This window comes from Sus scrofa, chromosome 17 (assembly GCF_054392235.1).
Source record: "Sus scrofa isolate SSC_HxYL_T2T_F1_AM1 chromosome 17, Sscrofa_HxYL_maternal_Yorkshire_Landrace_v2.0, whole genome shotgun sequence".
NCBI lineage: Eukaryota > Metazoa > Chordata > Mammalia > Artiodactyla > Suidae > Sus > Sus scrofa.
In genome coordinates, this window is record NC_139399.1 from 43,948,296 (window position 1) to 43,972,284 (window position 23,989).

General features: G+C 52.0%; 1 protein-coding gene and 1 long non-coding RNA gene across 4 annotated transcripts in view; one reads left to right on the top strand and one right to left on the bottom strand.

Moving 5' to 3' along the window:
• Positions 1-23,989, bottom strand: part of COMMD7 (COMM domain containing 7) — a 71,583-nt gene that overhangs the window by 19,859 nt on the left and 27,735 nt on the right. The window contains exon 8 of one of the 3 annotated variants that reach the window (XM_085003541.1): positions 17,481-18,877. The exons of the other annotated variants lie outside the window; for them this stretch is intronic. Coding sequence (XP_084859667.1) covers positions 18,710-18,877 — 168 coding nt within the window. The 3' untranslated portion in view covers positions 17,481-18,709. Of the gene's footprint in view, positions 1-17,480; positions 18,878-23,989 lie in introns of those variants that run through there. 3 annotated transcript variants of the gene reach the window in all.
• Positions 3,203-9,146, top strand: LOC146395259 (uncharacterized). Its single transcript, XR_014832169.1, has 2 exons — positions 3,203-4,414; positions 5,008-9,146. It is a non-coding gene; the product is annotated as an uncharacterized LOC146395259 (long non-coding RNA).

A 23,989-nucleotide genomic window follows, 5' to 3' on the forward strand; every position in this document is an offset into this window, starting at 1 on the left:
AAGCCGTGTCTTCGACCTACACCACAGCTCACAGGCAAGGCCCGATCCTTAACCCACTGAGCGAGGCCAGGGATCGAACCTGTGTCCTCATGGATGCTAGTCAGATTTGTTTCTGCTGAGCCATGACAGGAACTCCTGGAATTGGATTCTTAACACATTGTGCCACAGCAGGAACTCCAGGATTTATCTTTTTAAGTGGAAGTTTTAAAATTGCCAAATTCCCTTGGTAAAAAATAAAAATAAAAAAATAAATAAAGAGTCAAAATAAGAGAATCTGAGGGGAAAAAAAGAATGGCTAAATAATTAATAGAATATTATACAGCCATTAAATAACTTTAAAGAAAATGTGAACACTGTGAGAAAGTGTTCACAATATAACATAATGTGGGGGCAGGGAAGGCCGCTCCAGAGCAGGATCACAATTAAAATACACACTTCTGTTCATGTGTATAATCCACACGGAAAAATTGGACTGGAGAGAAATAAAGCAAAATAGCAAGGGTGTTATCTCCGGGCACTGGGATGACAGATGACTTTCATTTTCTCCTTTCTACTTTTCCGTATTTCCCAAATTTTACAATGAGTATGAATTGCTTTTATAATTAGACATAAAACAGAAAAGCAGAGTCGGGGGGTTGCTCTTGCCCAAGCTCACCCCCTCCACTGGCCGCCTCCCTCCACACCCCGCTGGCGGGTGCTGGGTTCTGCCCTGGCCCCCGCCCAAGGTCGTGTCAGTCACCAGCCATTTCTGCCCTTGGAGGAACCAGCAAGAGGACACTGCTCTTTTGGAGCGCAGGCCCCCACCCCAGGGCCTCTGGAAGGGTCAACTGTAGTCTGTGAATTTCCTGGCTGGGGACACCGGGAGGTGATCTGGTCCAGGGCTCTGAATCAGAACAGTCATTATCTACTGTACGCGAGAAGGCATCCTCTTTGTTCCGTGCATTGCTTTCGGAGCCGCTGAGTGCAGCAGGAGGGCAGAAGGAGGGCTGATCCTGTCACCTTCTCACCGTGGGCCTCCGTGGGCTCCCAGCTTCCCCACGTGGCACTGAAGCACCCGGCCCACCTGGTCTCCTGGGCCCTACCCACGCCAACACTCTCTGCCTTCTGCTAACCTGAGAGGTGAAGGCCTGGGGCGCTGGCCTGTCTTAGAGAAGCTGTCTGGATTCATTCAAGAGCAGTGTTTGGACAAGACTGGAGAGTCGGAACACAGTATTCACCCCTTAGCCACCAGCCCTGCATCTGGCTGGCTCCTCCCTCAGCCCGTTCTCACCCACAGGGCCTGGACTCGAGGAGGTTTCCAGAGAAAGGGGGGGGTTCCCTGCTCCCCAGAGCCAGCCAAAGAGTTGGGTCAGTTCCAAAAACGGTGCCCTCACTTCCTTTCAGCCACCCCCTCTCAGTTCTGGAAGCTTCTGCCCTCCTCCTGGGCTATTTTAGCAATCAGGTCAGTCACAGGCTCACTCTGAGCTTGCGGCCAATTAAAACCCACAGGCCTTTGTCACAGAAATTGTGGTACCTCTGCCTCCTCTGGGTCCTGCCAAAGTCAGGGTCCTCAGGGTGAAAACAGAGAACGAGGCAGTGACCTGAACGGGCCTCCCGTAGCGGGAGGTGGGGGGCTTGCTCAGGAACTGAGGCCACGCATTGCTCCTGCCCCCATCACGGCCGGCGCGCTGCAAAGGTGGCTACGGGCGGAAAGGGAGTGCGGATCACACGGGATGGCCATAGCGCCTGTGTGTCCCCCCATCGCTCTGGGCCTCGCCGGCCCCAGGCAGTGAGCCGATGTTCATTTGGAGAGGAGCTTAGTGACCTGCCAAGGTCGTTGCGTTGGTGAGCAGCAGGGCTGAGACGGACCCTGGGTACCCCAGCAAAGCCAAGCCCAAGTCCACCTGGGCTGCCCTGGCATTTCCAGTGGCAGTTGACCGGAGCTGCCAAACGAGTTATCATGAAGCCTGGGAGGCTCTGCACCTCTGGTTCTACCCACACAGCAGGTTCCCAGGACCCCACGAAAAGCCTGAAGCACCTGGTAGCCTGTGTATTCTGCTCAGAGCCACTGATTGCCTGCTCCTGCTTCAGCTAAACCCTGGACAATAGCAGGTGGAGCCCTCTGGCTGAAGACCCTCCCCTCCGCCAGGCTCTAGGCAGAGATGCCAGCCAGCGCCCATCCTTCTCTGTCCCGGGCCTCTGACTGACCCTCTGGTGAGTGTGGAGCCAGGTGCTGAACCAGGAGCACATCCTTGGGAACCTACACACCACTGGGGGGAAAACAGGTAAACACGGGGAGTTGCCGTTGTGGCTCAGCAGTAACGAACCCGACTAGTATCCATGAGGATGAACGTTGGACCCCTGGCCCTGCTCAGTGGGTGAAGGATCCGGCGTTACCATGAGCTGTGGTGTAGGTCGCAGACACAGCTCGGATCCCACATTGTTGTGGCTGTGGCCTAGGACAGTGGCTGCGGCTCTGATTCGATCCCTTGCCTGGGAACTTCCATATGTCTCGGGGGCAGCCCTAAAAATACAAAGAAAGAAAGAAACACAAAGGGTTCTTGGGGTGCGGGCGGGAGCAGAGAGGCAGTGGAGAAGAGCTGTGGGAAGAGGGTGCAGGGCCCTGCGGCCTGAGGCCGGGAAAAGCTCGGCACCGACCAGGAACTGAATGAAAGCCAGCAGGGCTAGAGCGGCACTATCCACTAGGAACAGAATGCAAGCCACACATGCAATTTACAATTTTCTAGTAGCCACACTGAAAAAATAAAAAGCGGGGGTTGGCATGGGGGTCTCTGTCCAGGCTGGTTCCACCATGGTTTCTTTTAAGACCATGATGACGCTGGACCCAAGGCTGCCTTACAAAGTTCTCAGCACTCCCGAAAGCACACCTTTCCTAACAGCCTTCATGTTTGCAGCAGCAGAATTTAAAGTTCCTGCAGCAGCAATGCACTTATTACCAATGGTGGGATAGGAATAAATTCTGCACAGACGAGTGGAAATGCTTTTCCAAAGCCTGGTTCAGAACTGTGAATTATCCCTAGGGATCTAGAGATCGTGCTGTTAATATCTGCTACTAAGAACACACAATTACCTTTCAGAATAAATTTTGTTGTCCTTAAAAAAAAAATACATAAAAAGAAACCAAATTTCATTTTAATAATATATTTTCTTTAACCCATTATATCTCATATATTATCATTTCAACATAGAAACAATATAAAAATTTTTTCGTCTTTTTTTTTTTTTTTTTTAGGGCCGCACCCAAGGCATATGGAAGTTCCCAGGCCAGGGGTCGAATACAAGCTGTAGCCACTGGCCTATACCACAGCCACAACGGCAACGCTAGATCCTTAACCCACTGAGCAAGGCCAGGGATTGAACCCGCATCCTCATGGATACTAGTTGTGTTGTTTCTGCCGAGCCACAATGGGAACTCCCAGAATCACGATAAAAATGATCAATTTTACATCTTTTTTTGTACTGGAGCTTTGGGAGCAAACATGTATTCTATGCAGACGAGCTTGCCTCAGTTTGGACTGGCCCCTTTCCAAGGGCTCAGCAGCCCCATATGGCTCGTGGCCACTGGCTGGGCCAGCACAGGGCTATGGGAGGGTGAGTGAAGGGGAGGAGGTGTGAAATGAGGTCAGAGGGTGGCGGGAGTCACCTTGGACTTATACCAAGACCTTCAGGAAGCCGTGGGAGACCTTTAGGTAGGGGCATGATGAGAGTCATTGCTGTCTTTTATTTTATTTTCATTTTTGGCCACCCCACGGCATATGGAATTCCAGGGCCAGGGTCAGATCTAAGCCACAGTTGCGACTTAAGCTGCAGCTATGGCAATGCCAGATCCTTAACCCACTGTGCCGGGGTGGGGATCCAACCCCGCCAGGGCTCCCAAGACGCTGCCGATCCCATTACATCACAGCAGGAGCTCCTCACTGCTGTCTTTAGAGGCCGACTTTGGCTGCCCCTTGGAATGTTTTGGAGCAAGTGAGGTCAGCTGCCTAGAGAGACACATAGGTCAGGGCCAAAGGTGGCCTAGACCTTGCTGAGGGCAGCTGTGACGGAGCTGCAGGGAACAAGAGGCCATGGAGATGCAGAGAGACAGGGAGGCAGGCCTCTCCATCTGCTTTTTTTTTTTTTTTTTTGCCTCCCTCTGCCAAAATTCCTCCCAAGGAGCCCTGTCCGAAGAGTAACCTTCCTCCCAGGAAGAGATGTGCACAGTTTCAATTTAACAGAGGCTGCAGGAACTCAAGCAGAAACATTTTGCCAAGGGCCCAGAATGGAAACGGCTGCCACTCTCTGTATCAAATAATCACCGCCTTTCTGAGCAAGAAAAGAAAACTCTTCTAGGAGTTCCCATCGTGGAATAGCGGAAACGAATCCAACTAGGAACCATGAGGTTGCGGGTTCGATTCCTGGCCTTGCTTAGTGGGTTAAGGATCCGGCGTTGCCATGAGCTGTGGTGTGGGTGGCAGACGAGGCTCAGATCTGGCGTTGCTGTGGCTGTGGTGTAGGCCGGCGGCTGTAGCTCCCATTAGACCCCTAGCCTGGGAACCTCCATATGCCTCACGTGCACCTTCAAAAAAGAAAACTCTTCTAGATGCTCAGTATCATCTGTGATGAGGTGATCTCTGGGGCTGGCCTGCCTGTGCTTCAGTGTCCCTCTAACTAACTGTGTGACCTTGGACAAGATCCTTAACCCCTCTGGGCTAGTGTTTCCTCATCTGTATATAAGCCCTATCTCCGGGGTGACTGGGAGGAGTAAGTGGGTTTATACCTATGAAAGTGGTCAGTGCAATGCCTGACACATAGGAGCCACTCATTACATGTTTCCTATTATTGCTGTTGATGTTACTATTATCATTTTTCTTTTTAGGGCAGCATATGAAAGTTCCCAGGTTAGGGCTGGAATTGAAGCTGTAGCTGCTGGCCTACACCACAGTCACCACAACGCCAGATCCGACCCACATCTGTGACATACACCACAGCTCACGTCCACACCAGATCCTTAACCCACTGAGCGAGGTCAGGAATCGAACCCGCATTCTCACGGATACTAGTTGGGTTCTTAACCCACTGAGCCACAACGGGAACTACTGTTCCTGTTATTGTTAACACATGTGATGACTGAGGCCCAGTGTCAACAAAGCAAATCTGTGCCAGAGCAGGAAAAAGAATTTGAATTTTCTAATTTCTGGCTCCTACACAGAGCTGCCTCACAATTGAAAAAGCTGGTCACCCCTTGTTCAGACACTTCACATGTTCTGCCCATGTGTCAGGTGCCCTGCTGGCAAGCTGGGGGAGACACTAAAGGGTACAAACCCCATCTCTGCACAATCAAGGCTTTCCAGTTCAGAAGGAAAAAGCTCTTTGTCAACCACTTTAGACTGCAGGGTGAGGAAGGTTTTGTTTAGTGTAGGCAGGGAGCCACGTGCTGTTCAAACGGTGCTGGCCCAAGAACTGGGAAACCCTGGGCCGGGCCACCTCTGGCTGAGCTGCTCTGTGATGTGGGCAAAGGGCTTCATCTCTCTGGTGTCAGCACCCCTGGCTGCATGGACGTGAACACACACTAACTCCGCCTCCTCTGTGGGGCCCACAACTCCAAAGTGCTCATGGTCTAACTGGGGACAAGGAATCAACTGCCAGGCCTCCAAGGACATGGGCCCTATGGCTCAGATTTTCTGGAACATTCCTGGCTGACCCACTCTTTTCATAAGAGCCATTTGTATACGGGACCACATATCCTAGTTTTTCAAATATAAAACATCACTATAGTAACATTATGAGAGTCTGGTTCACAGGATTTCACAAACCAGGAACTCTCTCTCTCTCTTTTTTTTTTATAGCCACGCCTGAGGCATATGGAAGTTTTAGGGCCAGGGGTCCAATCTGAGCTGCAGCTGAGGCCTACACCATAGCCACAGCCACAGCCACTTCTGCAACTTATGCCACAGCTTGCAGCAACGCCAGATCCTTAACCCACTGAGTGAGGCCAAGGAATGAACCCACATCCTCAAGGACACTATGTCAGGTACTTACACAGCCCAGGAACACTTCTAAGGAAACTATAGGGAACCTGCAAGGCACTGTAAATTTGTTATTCTGCCAAGGAAGCCCTTAGAACCAAACAACAAATGGTGCTGGATATCCATATGCAAAAGGATGAAATTGAACCCTTATCTTCTACCATACACAAAAGTCAACTCAACATGGATTGGAGACTTAAATTCAAGACCTGAAGTTATAAGACTCTTAGAAGATAACAGAGGGGGAAAAGTGTCATGAACATTGGTCTTGGAAATGAGTTCTTGAATATGACATCAAAAGCACAGGCAACAAAAGCAAAAATAGACAAGTGGGTCTACATCAAACTCAAAAGCCTCTGCACAGCAAAAGAAACAATCGACAAAAAGGCAACCTACAGGATGGGAAGAAATGTTTGCAAACTGTACATACGATAAGAAGTTATTATATAAGGAACTCCCACATCTCCATAGCAAAAACCCAAATAACTGAATTAAAAAATGGGCAGAGGAGTTGAACAGACTTTTCTCCAAAGAGGACACACAGATGGCCGACAAGCACATGAAAAGGCGCTCAGCATCCCTAAGCATCAGGTAAATGCAAATCAAAACCACAAGGAGGCATCAACAAGACAATGTTAACAAGTGTTCAGTGTTGGAGGATACGAAAAAGAGAACCCTTGTGCACTGCGGGTGGGAATGCAGAATGGTGCAGCTGTTAGGGAAAACGGTATGGAGGTTCCTCAAAATAAATTAAATATAGCATTACCGTATGATCTAGCAATCCCACTTCTGGGTATATAGCCAAAAGAACTGAAGTTAGGATCTCAAAAATATATTTGCATTCCCATGTTGACTGCAGCACTGTCAACCTACACATCCACTGGTGGATGAATGAGAGAGAAAACGTGGTCCATACAGATGATGAAATGTTATTCAGCCATGAAAAAGAAGGAAGTCCTGTCCTATGCTAACAATGCGGACGAAAACTTGAGGCCGTTATGCTACGTGACATGAGCTGGTCACAGAAGGACAAGCACTGCCTGAGTCCACGTCCGTGAGGTATGTAGAGCAGATGAGGTATCCAGAGCAGACGCATCGAAACAGAAAGTAGAAGAGTGGCTGCCAGGGGCTGGGGTGGAGGTGCGGGGGAGGAAGTGGGGAGTTGCTAGTCAGTGTGGGTAGAGTTTCAGTTAGGCCAGGGGAGTAAGTTGGAGGGACCTGCTGGGCAGCACTGGGCATCCAGGTAATGATACTGTACCACACACGTACCATTAAGAGAGCAGAACTCATGTTCTCTTTAGCCACAATAAAATGCAAACAACAGACTGTCTTCCAGAAAGGACAGGAAAACACCAAAAACCAGGAAGGCCATCATCTCAGAATAAAGAACAGTCCTTCAAATTAAAGAGCTTTAGTTTTGTGGGGGAAATGGACCACAACGTGTGTGTGGGTGTGTGTGTGTGTGTGTGTGTGTGTGTGTGCGCGCGCGCGCCTTGCTTCCCCCCAGCCCCGCCCCATTTCTCGACACACCAGACCTTGTGCTTGGAAGTCCAGGGAAGGAAGCCATGGACTCTTCCTCCTCTGACCACTGCCCTGCCCTCCCCCTCTTCCTTCCAGCCTGCAGCACTTAGCACATATGGTTCTAGAAATGTGCTCCTCTCACTCCACCAGGCTGGCTCTAGATCTTCCCTCCGGGCTCTGAGCTCCAGACCGCAGGGGTGTCCCACCCACCCCTCTCTGTCCCCGCATCTAACTGGTACTGGCAGGGGGTAGGGGACTGGCACACGCTGTTGGGAAGGGAATTGGGAAGGGAAGAACGGACACCCACAGGAATGAGGGCTGAGCAGTGTCCGCAAAAGAAGCTGCCCAGCCCCCTAACCCCTCTGGCAGGAGGCCTGGTTGGTCCCATCTCACAGTGGGGGGGGCTGGGGGGGAGGAAGTGGGGAGGGAGGTGGGGAGAAGCCCTGGAAAGTTTCCTTCCCACGGAGCCTGGGCTGGGACAGATGGCAGGAAGAGGCTGAGCCGGCCCTCAGAACCACAGACCAGCTGGGAGTTAGGAGGCCCCGGCCCCTCCTGGGCCAGCCCCTCCTGGGCAGGGCAGCTGCCTCTGCCGCTCCCCTCCACACTGGCCCAAGGTGTCCCGGCCCCTGCCTCCAACCACAGGGACAGCAGAGGGCGGAAGTGGCCAGCTCTTCAGACCCGGCTGCTGGAGTTGGGCTCAACGGCCACAGGCTCCCCACATGGCAGGCCCAGAGGCCCAGGTGGGGGCTCCAAGGGACATGTGACACCAGGGAGATTCAGATGGCAGCTTCCGAAGCACACACTGGTCTTTTGGCTTGATCTTTCACTCAGTCACCCCCATGCCTGTCACCCAAGCCCTCAGAATAAAGACAGAGGCTGTGTCCAGGCGAGTGCGGGCTCCCCTCGCCCTACCCCACCCTTCTCCGTGCCTCCTGCCCTGACCTTTCAGTTCTGTTCGCAAGCACGCATTTAGTCGTGAGAGGCTTCAAGTGGGCAGGGACAGACCTGCTTTTGCTCCTGCGGCCTCCCCTACGTGGTGCAGAGAGCCTGGCCCTGGCGGCTACGCAGAGCTGTTTGTCAGTGGACTGGATGAAGAAGCTGGGGAGGAGGGTGGGGTCGTGGGCAGCGAAGGGTGTGGCGATCAGCCAGGCTTGGGAAGACCCACCAGCTGTGCGACCTCGTCAAGCCTTTGGCGGCTCAGCCCCAGGTGGGTCTCACCACACCCACCTCTGAGCGCAAAGCAGGAGCCATGCTATTCAAAGAAGATTGGTTTCCTTCCTTTCTTTTCTTTTTTTTCCTAAGTCCAGCCCCTTCATTTTATGGACAGAACACTGCAGGGGAAGTGACCCACCCAGTCTCATCTCGGTGTTTATGTTTCTCTGAACCAAAAAGGGAGTGCAAATTATTTTGGAAAGAGACTTAGAAGTCACCTGCCTACATGTAAACTGCTAACACCCACCAGCCCAGCCTTTGTGCTTCCGGGAGCTTGTCCTACAGAGTATTTATTGCATTTGGATATATTAGTCTGGTACTCAGAAAAAAAGTATAATCTGTTGGGGGTTTTCTGTTTGTTTTGGGGGTTTTTTTTAGGGCCGCACCCATGGCACATGGAAGTTCCCAGGCTAGGGGTCAAATTGAAGCTGCAGCTGCCAGGCTATACCACAGCCACAGCAACACCAGAACTGAGCCGTGTCTGTGATCTACACCACAGCTCAAGGCAACACGGATCCTTAGCCCACCGAGCAGGGCCAGGGATCAAACCCGTATCCTCATGGATAGGAGTTGGGTTCGTTACTGCTGAGCCACAACGGGAGCTCCTGCTGTTTTAATGAGAAAAAAGCAAGTGAGAGAACCTTCAGTATTTTTTAGAACTAACCACCAGGGGGCACCTTTGTGTCAAGGGCTCTGTCAGATTAGCCCGAGTGCCTGGATTCAAAGAACAGAAACAACTGATAGTACCCAGCCTGCCTCAAAGGACTGGCCAGTTTTACTTCATCTCACCCTCGGAGCTTTTGTCTTGGACACTATCTACGTGTTTTACATCCTCTCTCTGCTCCTTCTCACCATACCGCATATATATATATAATATATTAAAAAGGCAATTCTAACATATCCTTACATTGTTCTGCTGGGCTTATTTTCATCTCTCCAAGCACCTCAGTCAGAGTTCAATTCCTTAGAACTTGGAACTTGACTTGTGCAACATCCTTCGTGGGCTTGATGACACACGGGTGCTATAAATCTCATTCCTGTGAATGGGGGAAACCGAGGCACACAGCCCAGGCTGCAGACAGACAGCAGCCAAGAGGAGAGAGCCTGGGCCCAGGGTAACCTAAGCAAGCCAGAGAACTAGGCCCTGACCTCAGGCTTCGGGTTCGCTCAGCCCTCTAACCCCCCCTGCTGCCTTCCCTCTCCGCATTTTCGCCACTTTCATGGCTCTAAACCATTCCTGCCATTTATCCTCCTCCTCTTCATTTGCCCTGCAGGTCTGGGGGCCCCTTGGTGGGCCATGTGCCCCCCTTTCCCCACTCCAACTCCAAAGAGTCCAGGCAAGGACTCCCCGTCTGGTCTGAAGGGCTCAGATAAAGGCAGGCACCCTTCCCACGCCCCCATCCTCTGCTAGAGACCCCTTCCCATGCCCCACCGCGTGGCCCGGATGCTGAGCTCAGAGGAGGACAGAGGCTTGTCTAAGGCCAACTGGCACTGGGGTCCACCCTCACCCTGGGAATCAGTCTGGTGCCCACCCCAGTGACAGGAAGTAGGGATGCCTCCTCAGAGGGGCTACTCCTTCTGAGTTTCCAGGTGTCCGATGGGACTTCCTCCTGCCCTTCCCTGTAGCACCGTCTCTCCCCAGCCAGGCTGCCTGATGCCAGGACACTCCTGACAGGCACCCACCCTGAGTGGCACAGGGAGGGCCTCTCTCTGGGCCTCGTTCCTTGTCTGGAGGATCCCTGGGCCCCTCTCAGTTCAGTTTCTCTATATCCAGTGCAATTTTTCATTAAGCTAGTCTTTCAAGGACAAAAAGGAATTAAAGAGAATCTCTTTCCTGTCCTCCAGGCTCTTTACAATGACAGTTCATCAGGAACAGGGCTCTGAGCTGAAAAAAAACTCCATTTTGGAAGAGGTGAGGCCTGGAGGGGAAGCAGGGAGAGAGAAAAGAGCCGGTGACAGTGACGGCTCAGCGCTGGTCTGTCCCCCTCCTCTCCTCACCCCTCACAGGGTGACAGGAAGGCTTTTTAACAACACAATTGTGGTCATGTTGTTGCTGCTTGCTGCCTCTTTTAAAATCCTTCCAGTCTTTCCCACCCTGCAGGAGCAGCACTTGGCGCAGTGAGCAAGGGCCCATGGGATATGGCACCTTCATTCATTCATTCAGCAAACATCGACTCGGTGCGAAGCTCTGGGCTGGGGAGAGAAAGACAATACCAGGGGCAGGACATATATACACTGCTGCCCCTGAAGCAAGAGTCATAAGGAACAAGGGGGGATGGGAGGAGGAGAGGCTGGGTGGTCCTGGGAGGAGATGACACAAGCTGAGGCTTGGCTAATGAGGAGGAGCTGGCCTAGGAGGCCACAGGAAGCCAGAGCTCCAGAGGGAGTGCTGGGGAGGCTGGCAAGACAGGACACAGCAGGAGAAGCAGGGGCTGGGTTGTGCAGCACGGCCTGACAGAGGGAGAAACGGAGGCACAGAAGCAGGTGACTCTTGCACCACAGCCCTGCAGCTAGTTGGCTGCTCCCTTCCTAACTGTCCCCACTCCAGACATCCAACCCTCTGTTTGAATGGTTCTGAATCACCCCACGTGGGTCCTGTGTTCACCCTGGGGTTTCCCAGGGCGGGGCTGCCTCAGCCACCCCCCGAGGTCCAGTGTCTGGTGTATAAGAGATGCTGTTGAATTGGCTCTGGGCATCTCCAGGATGCCACCCCACGCTCAGAGAACCAGCAGGGACTCGAGCCTGTGGGCCATACTGACAGTGTCCCAGGCCACGTACAGACCAGCAGGCGGTGGTGCAGCAGCTGCGTCTGTACCCACCGCCTGTCTCACTGCTCACTGCTGATGAGAGCTGTCACCCAAATGGGGGGGCTTGGTGGTACTGAGCACTGTGTGCCCCCAAAGAGCTAGGGACCCAGCTCCTTACATGGGCTTCACCTCTGATCTGTGTCTCTGTCAGCCCAGTATGGTTCACACCTCAAGGGCAGCAGCCCATAGAGCGGTCATGAGGCCGCCTTCGGTGATTTCGAGGAGGTTACTTAGCTGGCTGGTGCCGGGGAAGAAAGCCCCACCCTGTGAGCAGGGATCCAGCAACCACATACCAAGCACCTCGGAGGCGCAAAGCTGGGGACATGTCAGGGGAAGTGGCTCTGGGCCTCCCTGTGCACCCGAAAGTTTATCAACTGCACAGAAGATCAGAAACCAGAGTACAGAATTCCCAGACCGCACCATCTAGGAGGTGCGTAAAGAAGCAAGTACGATTCAGGTGCTCAGGCAGAGGCCCCGTGAGAACACTGTCAGGGGACCAGGGCAACAGTCGTCTCCATCAGGGGCAGCGTCCAGCACTGTGCAATGTGGGGCTGGGGGTGGTGAGCTGTCACACCAGCCACAATGACCGCCACCCAGCAGCGCAGGCTGCTACTGACTGGCTCACGATGGGCGGCAAGAACACACACTCGGCTCCATGTACTTTGCCCACAGTCCCAGAAGAGACATTGCTCCCATTTCAGAGGTGGGGAAACTGAGGCATGGAGAGGTGAGCACCTTGTCCCCCGGCTCCCAGGCATGAGGGTAGGTCTGGAGGAGGAGGCTCACACATGCTGGTTCTGGAGATGTTTCTCCAAGGTAACAGTGACGGGGCTCCTGGGCGTTAGTGTGTTTAAACTTGGCAACTGGTTCCATCTGATTTCCAGCATCACCCGCCACCCTTGCTACTCGGCCTGCTCTGGGCTAGCTGGGAGGGGCCTTTTCCCAGGGTGTGGCACAGAGACGGAGGGGGGCGGGGGGCACAGCCTGATTTGACCCGGGACAGGCCTGGGAAGAGGCGACTATGACCCAGATGCTGCTCAGCAACCAGATTTCCTCGGCCTTCCAGACGCTGCCTCCTCCGCTCTGGCCCCCACCGTTGGCAGTTGGTAGCCTGCAAATTGGCAAGTGTTGATAATTGCAGGAGTCCCAATCTAATCAACACCTGAGAGGGAGGAAGCAGGGTGTGGGGGGGGTGGAGGGGTGTGACAGAGAGCGAGCAGTGTGTGGAGTGTGTGTAAGCAGGGTGCGTATGTGTGAGACAAAGAGGGAGGAAGCAGGGTGTGTGAGTGTCTGTGTAAGCAGGGTGTGCATGTGTGAAAGAGAGAGGGAGGAAGCAGGATGTGTGTGTGTGGGTGTGGGTGTGTGAGAGAGAGAGAAAGCACGGTGTGCAGTGTGTGTAAGCAGGGTGTGTATGTGTGAGACAGAGAAGGAGGAAGCAGAGTGTGTGTGTGTGTGTGTGTGTGTGTAAGCAGGGCGTGCATGTGTGAGAGAGAGAGGAAGCAGGGTGTGTGTGTGAGAGAGCAGGGTGTGGAATGTAAGCAGGGTGTGCATGTGTAAGAGAGAGAGGGAGGAAGTAGGGTGTATGTTAGAGCCCTGGGCATCCTCTCCCCTGAGCTGGTTCTCCAAGGCCTGGGCAGGCCAAGGTCACTAGACCTTGCCAGGCCATGCTGAGTTAGGGGCCAGTGGCACCTCTCCTTCCCTGAGCTGAGTGAGCCTCGCGGGGAGAGCGCAAGACCCGCAGGCAGGTGCTCCGGTGGCCAGAGCTGGCCAGGACTCTCAGGCCAGCCCACGTCCACCTGCTTTCAAAACTCGGAGCCTCAGAGAGGTGGTTTCAGAAGGAAAATGCTGGCACAGAGCAGGGATCTCACAAGCATCTAGTTTAGACCTTTCCTGGTCCAGACGGGGTAACAGAGGAGCAGAGAAATGGCAGCGTTTACCCAGCATCACGTAGCAGGTTAGACTCAAGTCCCTGACTCCCTCATCCCATACTTCTCTTCTGGCACCAACAAGAGGGGCTTGTCCTCCAAATCCACCTTCTTCACAGGCTTTATCTCTGAGATGCAGGCGGCGGTGCAGTGTAAGGAATGGGGCTGGGGCTGGGCAGACTGGTTGGAAGCCTCACTTAGCCTACATTTTTTGTCTTTTTTTTTTTTTTTTAGGGCCATGCTTACAGCATAAGGAGGTTCCCAGGTTAGGGGTCAAATCGGAGCTGCAGCTGCTGGCCTATACCACAGCCAAAGAACACAGGATCCGAGCTGCATCTGTGACCTACACCACAGTTCACGGCAACGCCAGATCCTTAACCCACTGAGCAAGGCCAGGGATCAAACCCGAGTCCTCATGGATACTAGTTAGGTTTGGTACCACTGAGCCACAAGGAGAACTCCCTCACTCCCGTACTTAATTGCTGTGTGACTTTGGGCAAATGCATTTCCTTCTCTGAGCTGATTTCCTTCTCTGTAAAATGGGGGAAATAATTGCTCCTTAACTGCTTATTCTTGGTAAGAATTCAGTAACATAAGGTGTCTCTCACGGAAAGCTCCTCCTGGGCCCTGGCAGGCAGGCCTTCTGATGCCTCGTAGGTGGTCAGACACTTCACAGGCTCGCTCCCCATCTCTCTCTGTGATGGCAAATACCCCCAAGCTCAGAAGCACATATCTTCTGCCCAGGCTTGGGGACAGGCTTGAAAATCCTCCCACGTTGGCCACAAGCACAGGGCTTCTCTCTGGAATGGTTTCTCTGACCCAGGGGGAGATGACAGAGAGTGATGGAATTCTCCAGAAAGAAAGCTGGGAGGGATGCCCGGATGGAGGGAGCAGAATCCCTCCTCACTCGGTCCCCCCACCCCACAAGAGCCTCCTGGCTGCAGGGTCCTGCCGGGCAGAGGGCTTCTGGGGAGCAGCCTTCACCCCTCCCAGGCATGTCTGCTGAAGGCAGTGCAGACCCGGGTGGGAGGCAGCAGTGGAGCTGAAAGCTGCTGACAGCGGCCTCTGAGGAGGAGGGGGGTGCGGGGGTGGGGGGGATCGGGGAGGAGAAGGAAAAGAGAGAGGAGGAGGAGACCGGGGGAGTCCTGCTGCCTCCCCCACAGCCCACAGCCCACCGACCCGACAAGCTAAGAAAAGCTCTGGGGGAGAAAAACCGCCAAAGATGCACAGTTGCCCTCCCCGCCCAGCGAGAGGCCCTTCCTTCCCGGAGCCAGCTGCCCCAGGGAGATTAGTGTTCGGCTCCGGAAAAGCAGGCCCCACACACCAACCCACGGGAGGCTGCCAGCTGAGTCAGCCTCTCTACCTGTCAGGAAATCATTCATAAAATATGACACCTTTCCAGCGCCCAGCGCCCGGCCTCGCCCCAGCCACTGTCCCCAGCCGGCTGGCAACCGCAGCGCTGCCAAGCCCTCCCCTGGGGCCTCTCTGGCTGCTCTGCACTTGGCTCCTGGGATAAAGACGAAGGAGACCACTGTGAAATAAGGCCAGCTCAGCTTCAGTAAATCAGTATTTACAGGTCACCTGCCCCGGGGACAACAGCCGAGTCAAAAAGAGTGACAATGACTCCACTCAATGACCAACGAACATCGCTGACACAGCTTCCAAAGGGTTTTCAATGTCACCGCCACGCCAGTGGTGGGCACTTCTTTATCTTCAGTTTATGTGTGGGCAGCTGGAGGCTCCCAGGACACCTCACTAGATACAGCTGGACACAGGTCATGTGACCCATCCTCCCACAAAGGAACACTGGGGACCACAGCGGGGAGGTGACTTGCCCAGGTCACATGTGAGTTCAAACTTGAAGCCTATGTCCTTCTCACTTCCCATCACTTAAACCCTGATGCACTCTTACCGGGAGATAAAAGGCGGCTGAGGAACTGGATTCTTTACCCTCCACCCTCACCCCACTTCCTCCTGCTCTCCTTCTGGGGCAACCACTCCGGCCGCCTTGTTTCTCAAACACACCAAGTGTGCCTCAGGGCCTTTGCACATGCCACTCCTGCTGCCTTCTAGTCACTACACACCAGGCTCCCTGTCCTCCTGCAGGACGAGGTTCTTTGTCACCTCTGAGGGACCTTCCCTGACCACCATGAGAACAACCCCCAAATCATTCTCGATCCTTGCATGAAAACTGTTCCCATCCCAACCCTGTACCGCAGGTTAATCATGTACTTCTGCCCCCAGCAACTATCTGTCTCCCTCGGGAGTAAGCCTGTGAGGTTGGTTTCATCAGCCTGATGTCCTCAAGGCCTAGCACAATGCTCGGTACAAAGCAGACCCACAGTAAATATCCGTAACGTGAATACCTCATTGGGTTCATGATTCCTCATTGTGTGCAGTCAGAACCCCTCAGGCTGGCACTCAAGTCCCTTTGTCCTCTGACCACACCACTAAGTTGAGCAATTAAATGATCAGAACACGCTTTCCCTGTTCATCATTCCTAACTGGTGCTCATGACAGAGAAGCTCAGAAGAGCACTGGAGGGTTAGGATGGAGCCGAGAGCTGGGAGCCCGTGTGCAGGGCCCCAAGTCCCCACCCAGCCAGGTGGGCACCCTGACAGCAGGGAGCTACGGGTGCTGTGTGACAGCCTTCTGTAAGACACCATGAAACTGCTCTTATTTCTATTCCCTGTGCCCCCAAGAGTGGCAGTCATCAAACCCTCATTGCTTCATGAGAAGGATTTCAAGCCTCAGCTGGGTCACCTTTCTGACCAGTCTCTAATCTGCAATGACCCACCAGGACTCAGACCTACTTTAGAAGCCAAGGCAGGAGTTCCTGCCCTGGCTCAGTGGTTAACGAACCCATGAGGATGTGGGTTTGATCCCTGGCCTCGGTCAGTGGGTTAAGGATCTGGCGTTGCTGTGAGCTGTGGGGTAGGTCACAGACAAGGCTCGGATCCCATGTTGCTGCGGCTGTGGTGTAGGCTGGTGGCTACAGCTCTAATTCAACCCCTAGCCTGGGAACTTCCATATGCCGTGGATGTAGCCCTAAAGAGAGGAAAAAAAAAAAAAAAAAGAAGATGAACCCAAGGCAAGTATACCCAAGCAATAGGCTCCAGGATTCTCAACATTATACGAACGCTAGAGTCACCGGGGACCTGTGGAAATCACAGAAGCCCTGACCCTGCCCACTCCGCCCCACGCTGATTTTGCAGGCCTGGGCTGGGGCAAGGCGAGAGCCCAGGGAAATTCTGACACACAGTGAGGGCTGTCGGCGATTCCAGGCCTGGCCTTCGCTGCAGCTACTGGAGCAGCTTTGGAGGGCCCTGGCCTCAGGGCCCTCTGCTGCAGAGCTTCTGGATCACAGGCTGGGGTTTTTCAAACAATCCCCAGGTGCTTCTACAGTTCGGCTGGGGTTAAGAACCACTGCCCAGATGCGGATCTCCAGTGAACACTGAGCACTGGGCTGTGGGCTGAGCTGGACACATCCCCTGCCCCTAAAGCCTTCCCTCCTGCTCGGGTTGGGAGACAGTGAGGAGCCAGGTCACGAGGCAGGACAGATGCCCCTGTCACCCTCTGGCCTAAGCCCGTCCATGACTCCCTTTAAGGACCACTTCCTAAGGCTCACCTGCTAGAATCTGGTTCCTGACTTATCTTTCTGGCTGCCTCTCCTGCTGGTCCCCAACACCCACCAGGAGCCTCCTCCATCTTAAACTACCTCTAGTTTTGCTACAAGTACCATGAGACTTTCAACTGCTTCCCTGCAAAGGGAGTGCTATTGCCCATGGCAGTGCCCTCAACCCCACATGGCTTGTGTGTCTCACTCCTGCTGGGGCCTCACCTCATTGGGCTCTCTGGGTGTGTCGTGCACACCTCCTCCAGTGGGTATCTGTCATGCTGCCCTGGAGTCGCTGTCTACCTCCCTAGGAGCCGTCTGTGTGTCCCCAGCATTTAACAGCGGCACGTCAGGGTCTGGGAGGGCAGAGGGTAAGCAAGGGCAAATTGCGTTTTGTTTTTTTGTTTCTTTTTATGGCTGCACCTGCGGCATATGGAAGTTCCTAGGCCAGGGGTTAAATCACAGCTGCAGCTGCCGAGCTACACCACAGCCACAGCCACAGCCACGCAGGATCCGAGCCGTGCCTGAGACCTACACTAAAGCTTGCAGAAACGTTGGATCCTTAACCCAATGAGCAAGGCCGTAGATCGAACCCACATCCTCGCAGAGACAACATTAGATCCTTAACCCACTGAGCCACAATGGGAACTCTGGCAGCTTGTGTTTTGAGGTTACTTTGGCCACGTCCTAAAGGGCAGGGCAGTCAGAGAGGAGACTGCTCAATACCAACCCAAGGATTAGAAGGTTGCCGCATGAATGGAAATCATAGGCTAGAAATTACCAAGAGATACCCTATCGCTTGGTTAAAATCCAGACTCTACCACACACCAGCTGTGGGCCTTTGGGCAAGCTATTTAACTCTCTGGGCCTCAGTTTCCTCATCTGTACAATGGAGCTAATTTTAGTGCTAACTCAGGGCTGCTAAAAGCAGTAAAACAAGCCAATGAAAATAAATCCCTTGACATAGCAGTGCCCGGCCTTAAGGAATCAGTAAATGTTGGCAATTATCACTGTTATTCTTACTCATGGAACTCCCGTGCGGAAAAGGCCTTTGGAGATTAACTCCTTCATGTTACAGGCCGGGCACTAAGACAGACAGGAGGACAGTCACACCGGCTCTTCTGTCCAGGCTCTAGAGGAGGCCCAGGCCCACAGGGTCTCCTCCTGGGCCACTGAGGAAGAGGGGCTGCTGGGAACCAGCCAATGCGCGGGCAGGATTCCAGCAGGACTTTCTAATGACTTGGAGTCTGACAGTCCCAACATCTCGGCTCTGTTTCAGGCAAAATCACTGAGCATATTTTAGGATCAGCAAAAACCCACGATGCCTTTGGCTTGAGCACTTTCCCTCTTCTTGTTGAAGCCCAGGGGTATTTTCTAGGAAATTGAGTCCATCTGTTTCTGATTCATTTGTACTTAACTCATCACCAAGCTGTTTTGTAAGAGCCCTTTGATGTGAAAGCAGCCTTATTCCATAAGCCTCTCTAAGCCTTTATTTAGTCAACAGTAGGTAAACGGGGCTCTCCAAAGAGGCCAGAGGCAGCTTCTTCATCTCCCTCAACACCAGGCCACGTGAAGGAGAAGCGTGGCTCTGAGACACCCGCCCGCCTCCCTTTGGGCCTGTCAGGGCAAAGCGACCACTCCCTGATTCTGGGCCAGCCTGCAGCACCTGGCCACCTCTCCTCGCCGAAGGCTGTGACCCTGCGTCCTCCTCCTCATCCACAGCTCCCAGTCTGTCCACGAGGATTTACGATTTCTTGTGTGTGGCTCGAGTTTCTTGACTTCAAGTTCCTGGAGGGTGAGACGCAGGGCTCCTACTTCATTGGGTCCCCACCCCCACCCCTCAGCGCCACCCCTTGTACAGAGACAGGGACTGTCACTTCCAAACCAGAAACCCATGGAAAAGATCCAACAAGCCTAAGGGTCCCCAAAGGGATAAAGGGGTGGAATATTTGAAGGCGGGGCTGCCAGGAACAGAGCGAGCATGTCAGAACCACGGGCTGAGCTCAACATCCCAGGGTATGAAGGGAAGCCTCTGTCTCCCCTGCCCTCTGCACCCAAGCCCACCACAGAGTCTGACACCTGCTCTGCTTCCTATAGCAGAGGGCCAAACAAATCAGAGAAGCCCCCAGTCCAAGAGAAGAGATGAAACTCTTCACTAAATTCAGGGCCGACTGATCAGAGGATGTTGCAGAAAGGAAGCCAGGGTGTTTTGAGGGAGTGGCCCTAACTTTGGGGTTGCCCTCAGGGCTCCAAGTCCCAAACCAGAGGCGTCTCTGTTAGAAGATGGATCTTTGGAGTTCCCGTCGTGGCTCAGCAGTAATGAACCTGACTAGTATTCATAAGGACTTGAGTTCAATCCCTGGCCTCACTCAGTGGGTTAAGGATCCAGTGTTGCCACGAGCTGTGGTGTAGGTTGCAGCTGCAGCTCCAATTCAACCCCTAGTCTGAGAACTTCCATATGCTGCAGCATCTGAGGCCCTTAAAAAAAAAAGTAGGATCTCGGAGGGGCCCCCAGGGCTAGCTGTACCCAGTGTTTATTATAGACACAGTTAGGGAAGTTCTCCTGCAGGGCAGCAGATTAAGGATCTGGTGTGGTCACTGCAGCAGCCTGGGTCACTGCTGTGGTGCGGGTTTGATCCCTGGTCAGGGAACTTCCAAGTGTCATGGGCGTGGCCAAAAAAAAAAAAAGGGCAGACAGACAGACCTGGGGGTCTCTCAAAGGCAGAGGATGGGTGTAGCTCAGTGGCTCTCAAAGGCCAGCATGCATCACAACACCCTCTAAGGGTAGTTACTAAGCAGAGCACTGGATCTTTTTCTTTTTTGTCTTCTTGCCTTTTCTAGGGCCACTCCCATGGCATATGGAGGTTCCCAGGCTAGGGGTCCAATCGGAGCTGTAGCCGCTGGCCTACACCACAGCCACAGCAACGTGCAATCCAAGCCACGTCTGCAACCTACACCACAGCTCATGGCAACACCGGATCCTTAACCCACTGAGCAAGGCCAGGGATAGAACCTGCAACCTCATGGTTCCTAGTCAGACTCATTAACCACTGTGCCATGATGGGAACTCCAGTAGGTCTAGAGCAAGGCCCGAGAATTTGCATTTCTAGGAAGTTCCCAGGTGAGGCTTGTGCTGCTGGTTCCTGGGACTATCCTTCAAGAACCACTAGTCCAGCCACTCATTTAGTCCTGGGGTGAAAATGTCAGTGGGGACGACAGCTACCTACTGCCAATGGATGTGTTTCGTTTCCCCTTTTTCTTTGGCCACACTTACAGCAGGCAGAAGTTCCAGGACTAGGGATCAAACCTGAGCCACAGCAGTATCGACACCAGGTCCTTAACCTGCTGAGCCACCAGGGAACTCCCTGTTTCCCCTTTTCTCTGAATACAGCGGCTAAGGACTACCAACCCAAAGGAAGGTGGGAGGGGTGGGGCTGCAGGCTCGGAAGCAGGCACTGGGCTTGATGCCCCACAGAGACCTCCCTCAAGGTCACACTCTGCTTAGCCCAGAAGCTGGTGCACAGCGAGAAGCCAAAATATTCTACCGAGTGAGCACAACCGTGTACACAGATGCTAAGAGGCACATCAGAGCCTAAGTCTGACTCCAAAGCTCAAACTCATTCTGACCACATTGGCAGGAAGCATTGAAGGAGGCAATGCAAGCTCTGGGAAGGAATGCACTAAAGTGTCTCTCTTTCTCTCTTCCTCCCTCCCTCTCTTCCTTTCCTCCCTTCCTTCTCCCTGATTCCTGCCAACCCCTCCTCCCTTCCTCTTTAGCTTTCTTTCCTCTCTCTGAAAGTAGTGAGCTGACCCTAAAGCTCTGCTTTCCTGAATCTCCTGTCAGGGTTCAAGGTCTGACCGAGGGGAACAGAAATGAAAAGCAGTGGTGAGGACCTGGTCCCAGAGGGGCCACAGGAGAGAAGCGGGAACACCTGCCAGAGGAGTGAGGACAGAGCCCAGGTCTGGGCTCAGCTCAGCCTTGAAGAATCACCATGGCCTCCTGAGGGACGAGGCATCTAGAACTAATTCAGGTGGTTGGTGTGGCGGAAGTTTAGTTGTTGTGGTTTAAAGAAAAAAATTTTTTAACAAAAATAATAGATGTTCTTAGCAATCTAGGGGGTAGGGAAGGAAGCTGTTTCTACTTTTTTAGTAGTTCTGTTTGAAACTTTTACTGTACTTTTCACGCATTATCTCTATAAATAGAGCACACTAATTTATGCTTATAATGAGAAATTTAGAAACTATAGATAAGCAAAAGAAAAAATTAAAAAACAGTAACTCCATGGCTTGGCAATAACTGCTGATGTTTTCCTTTATATTCATTTACTACGTTATTTCATCTTTTTTTTAAGGGCCATCCTGCAGCATATGGAAGTTCCCAGGCTAGGGGTCAAATTAGAGCTACAGCTGCCAGCCTATGCCACAGCCACAGCAACGCCAGATCCTAGCAGTGCCTGTGACCTACATCGCAGCTCTCAGCAATGCTGGATCCTTAACCCACAGAGCAAAGCCAGGGATCAAACCCAAATCCTCATGAATATTACTCAGGTTCTTAACCTGCTAAGCCATAATGGGAACTCCCTTTTCTTTTTTTTTTTTTTTTTTTTTTTTTTTGGCCAAGTCCGTGGCATGTGGGAGTTCCTGTGCTAGGGGTTGAATCCGTGCCACAATAGGGACAATGGGACAAGGGTTAGAGATCCTTAACCTGCTAAGCCACCATGGAAATCCACTAGTTTACGTCTACGTCAAAATTTTTTTACAAGAGCAGGTTCACCTTGATTTACTATTTCATAACCTGATTTTTTGTCTACACATCATGACAATGATCTTTTTTTTTTCCTATTTTTGGCCGGCTTGAGGCATATGGAGTCCCCAGGCCAGGGATCAGACCCAGGCCACAGTCAAAACCTAAGCTGAAGCTGTGGCAATGCTGGATGCTTAACCCACTGTGCCGGGCTGGGATTAAACCTGCGTCCCAGTGTTGCCAAGAAGCCACCAATCCCATTAGGCCACAGAGGGAACTCCAACAATGATCATTTTACTATCTGCTTCAACATCCATTTTAATGGCTGCATGTTCTCTCATTAAGTACACATATCATAATATATATAATTAATCTCTTATTGCCCGATACTAGACCGTTTTCAATTACTTGCTATATCAATTTTAGTTTATTTTGGACTAGCACTTTCACTCATTTCATTCATTCATTTCATTTGAACGATCACCCACAGTTCAAAAGAGCCCCATTCGGATCAAGAGATGATTATTTTAAGATTCCACCTTCTTTAACACTGGATGAGAAATAAAATACTCATGTAGATGTTTCAGTAGAGGCTTGATTTTGTAATATTTCTTTTTTTAATCCTTTTTTTGGCTGGACCCATGGCATGTGGAAGTTCCCAGGCCAGGGATGACACCTGTGCCATAGCAGCAACTCACGCTGCTACAGGGACAATGCCAGATACTTAACCCGCTGCACCACAAGAGAACTTCAGATTTTGTAATACTTCTTCATTTATATAGGTTCTGTTGAAACCTTTCCTCCCTTTTTTTGGGCCATGCTTGTGGCATGCAGAAGTTCCAGGGCCAGGGATCAAACCCAAGCCACACCAGTGACAACGCCCGAATCCTTAATAGCTATGCCATGACAGGGGGCACACTTGTTAAAATCTTCTAATTGGAACTTTACGGAATGTGGATTTTATCTTGGTAAAAACCAAACAGGCGTTCCCATCGTTGCTCAGCAGTAACGAACCATGAGCAGGTTCGATCCCTGGCCTTGCTCAGTGGTTTAAGGACCCAGTGTTGCTGTGAGCTATGGTGTAGGTCACAGGCACTGCTCAGATCCTGAGTCACTGTGGCTGTGGCGTAGGCCAGCAGCTACACCTCCGATTCGACTCCTAGCCTGGGAACCTTCATATGCCTTGAGTGCAGCCCTAAAAAAAGACAAGAAAGAAAAACAAACAAACTAGGATGTAGCCAGGCCTAAAAAAGAAAAAACTACTAACACATCAATAACATAGGTGAAGCTGAAAAACACCATGCTAGGTGGAAGAAGCTAGGCACATAAGGCTACATACAGAATTATTTCATTTCTACAACGTCCTCGGAAAAGGCAAAGTGTGGGGACAGGAATCAGGTCAGCACTGGGGGTGAGCGGAGAGGACTGACTATAAAGATGCATGAGGGAACTTTTCGGGGTGATGGAAATATTTTAAATCTTGATTGCGGTGGTGGTTACAGGACTGCATACATTTTTCAAAACTCACTGGACCGTACACTTAAAAGGGGTGAATTTTACTGTATGCAAATCATGCCTTAATGAACTTGACACCCCTCAAAACAACAAAGAAGAGTGCTGCCCCCCATGAGATATTAGCCATCAGGTATTCCCTGTAACACTTTTCACAGAAATTCTGAAACATCTTTGTGAAACATGGCAAATGTGAAAAAAAAAAAAAAAAAAAAAAGTCCAGAAAAGACAAAATGTGCTCAGGAAAATGTATTGCTGGGTTATCTGCCTTTGGAGTGGGCTGTTTCTACATCCTATCACGTGCCTGTGTATAAGGCAGCTGGTCCCACTTGGGAGCAGCTGAGTACTTGGACTATTTGGGGACTTCCCTTGTCATCATATCTTAAAGAAAAAAAAAAAATCACCAGAGTTAAAAGAAACAACAGTGTCAGAACTGAACAGAAAGCATCTCCCCCGCCCCAACCAGGACAGTCCTTTTTCCTCGAGGGAAAGAATACAGGTATTTCTGGTTGGTCTTCTCTTGGCCTGCCCACTGCCATCTTAATGAACACTATACTCCAAAAGTAAATAAAATATAAAATGAGAATAACCTGCAGCCTAAGACTAGGTGAACGGACAGATTTCTAAGTAGAACAGGAACCAGA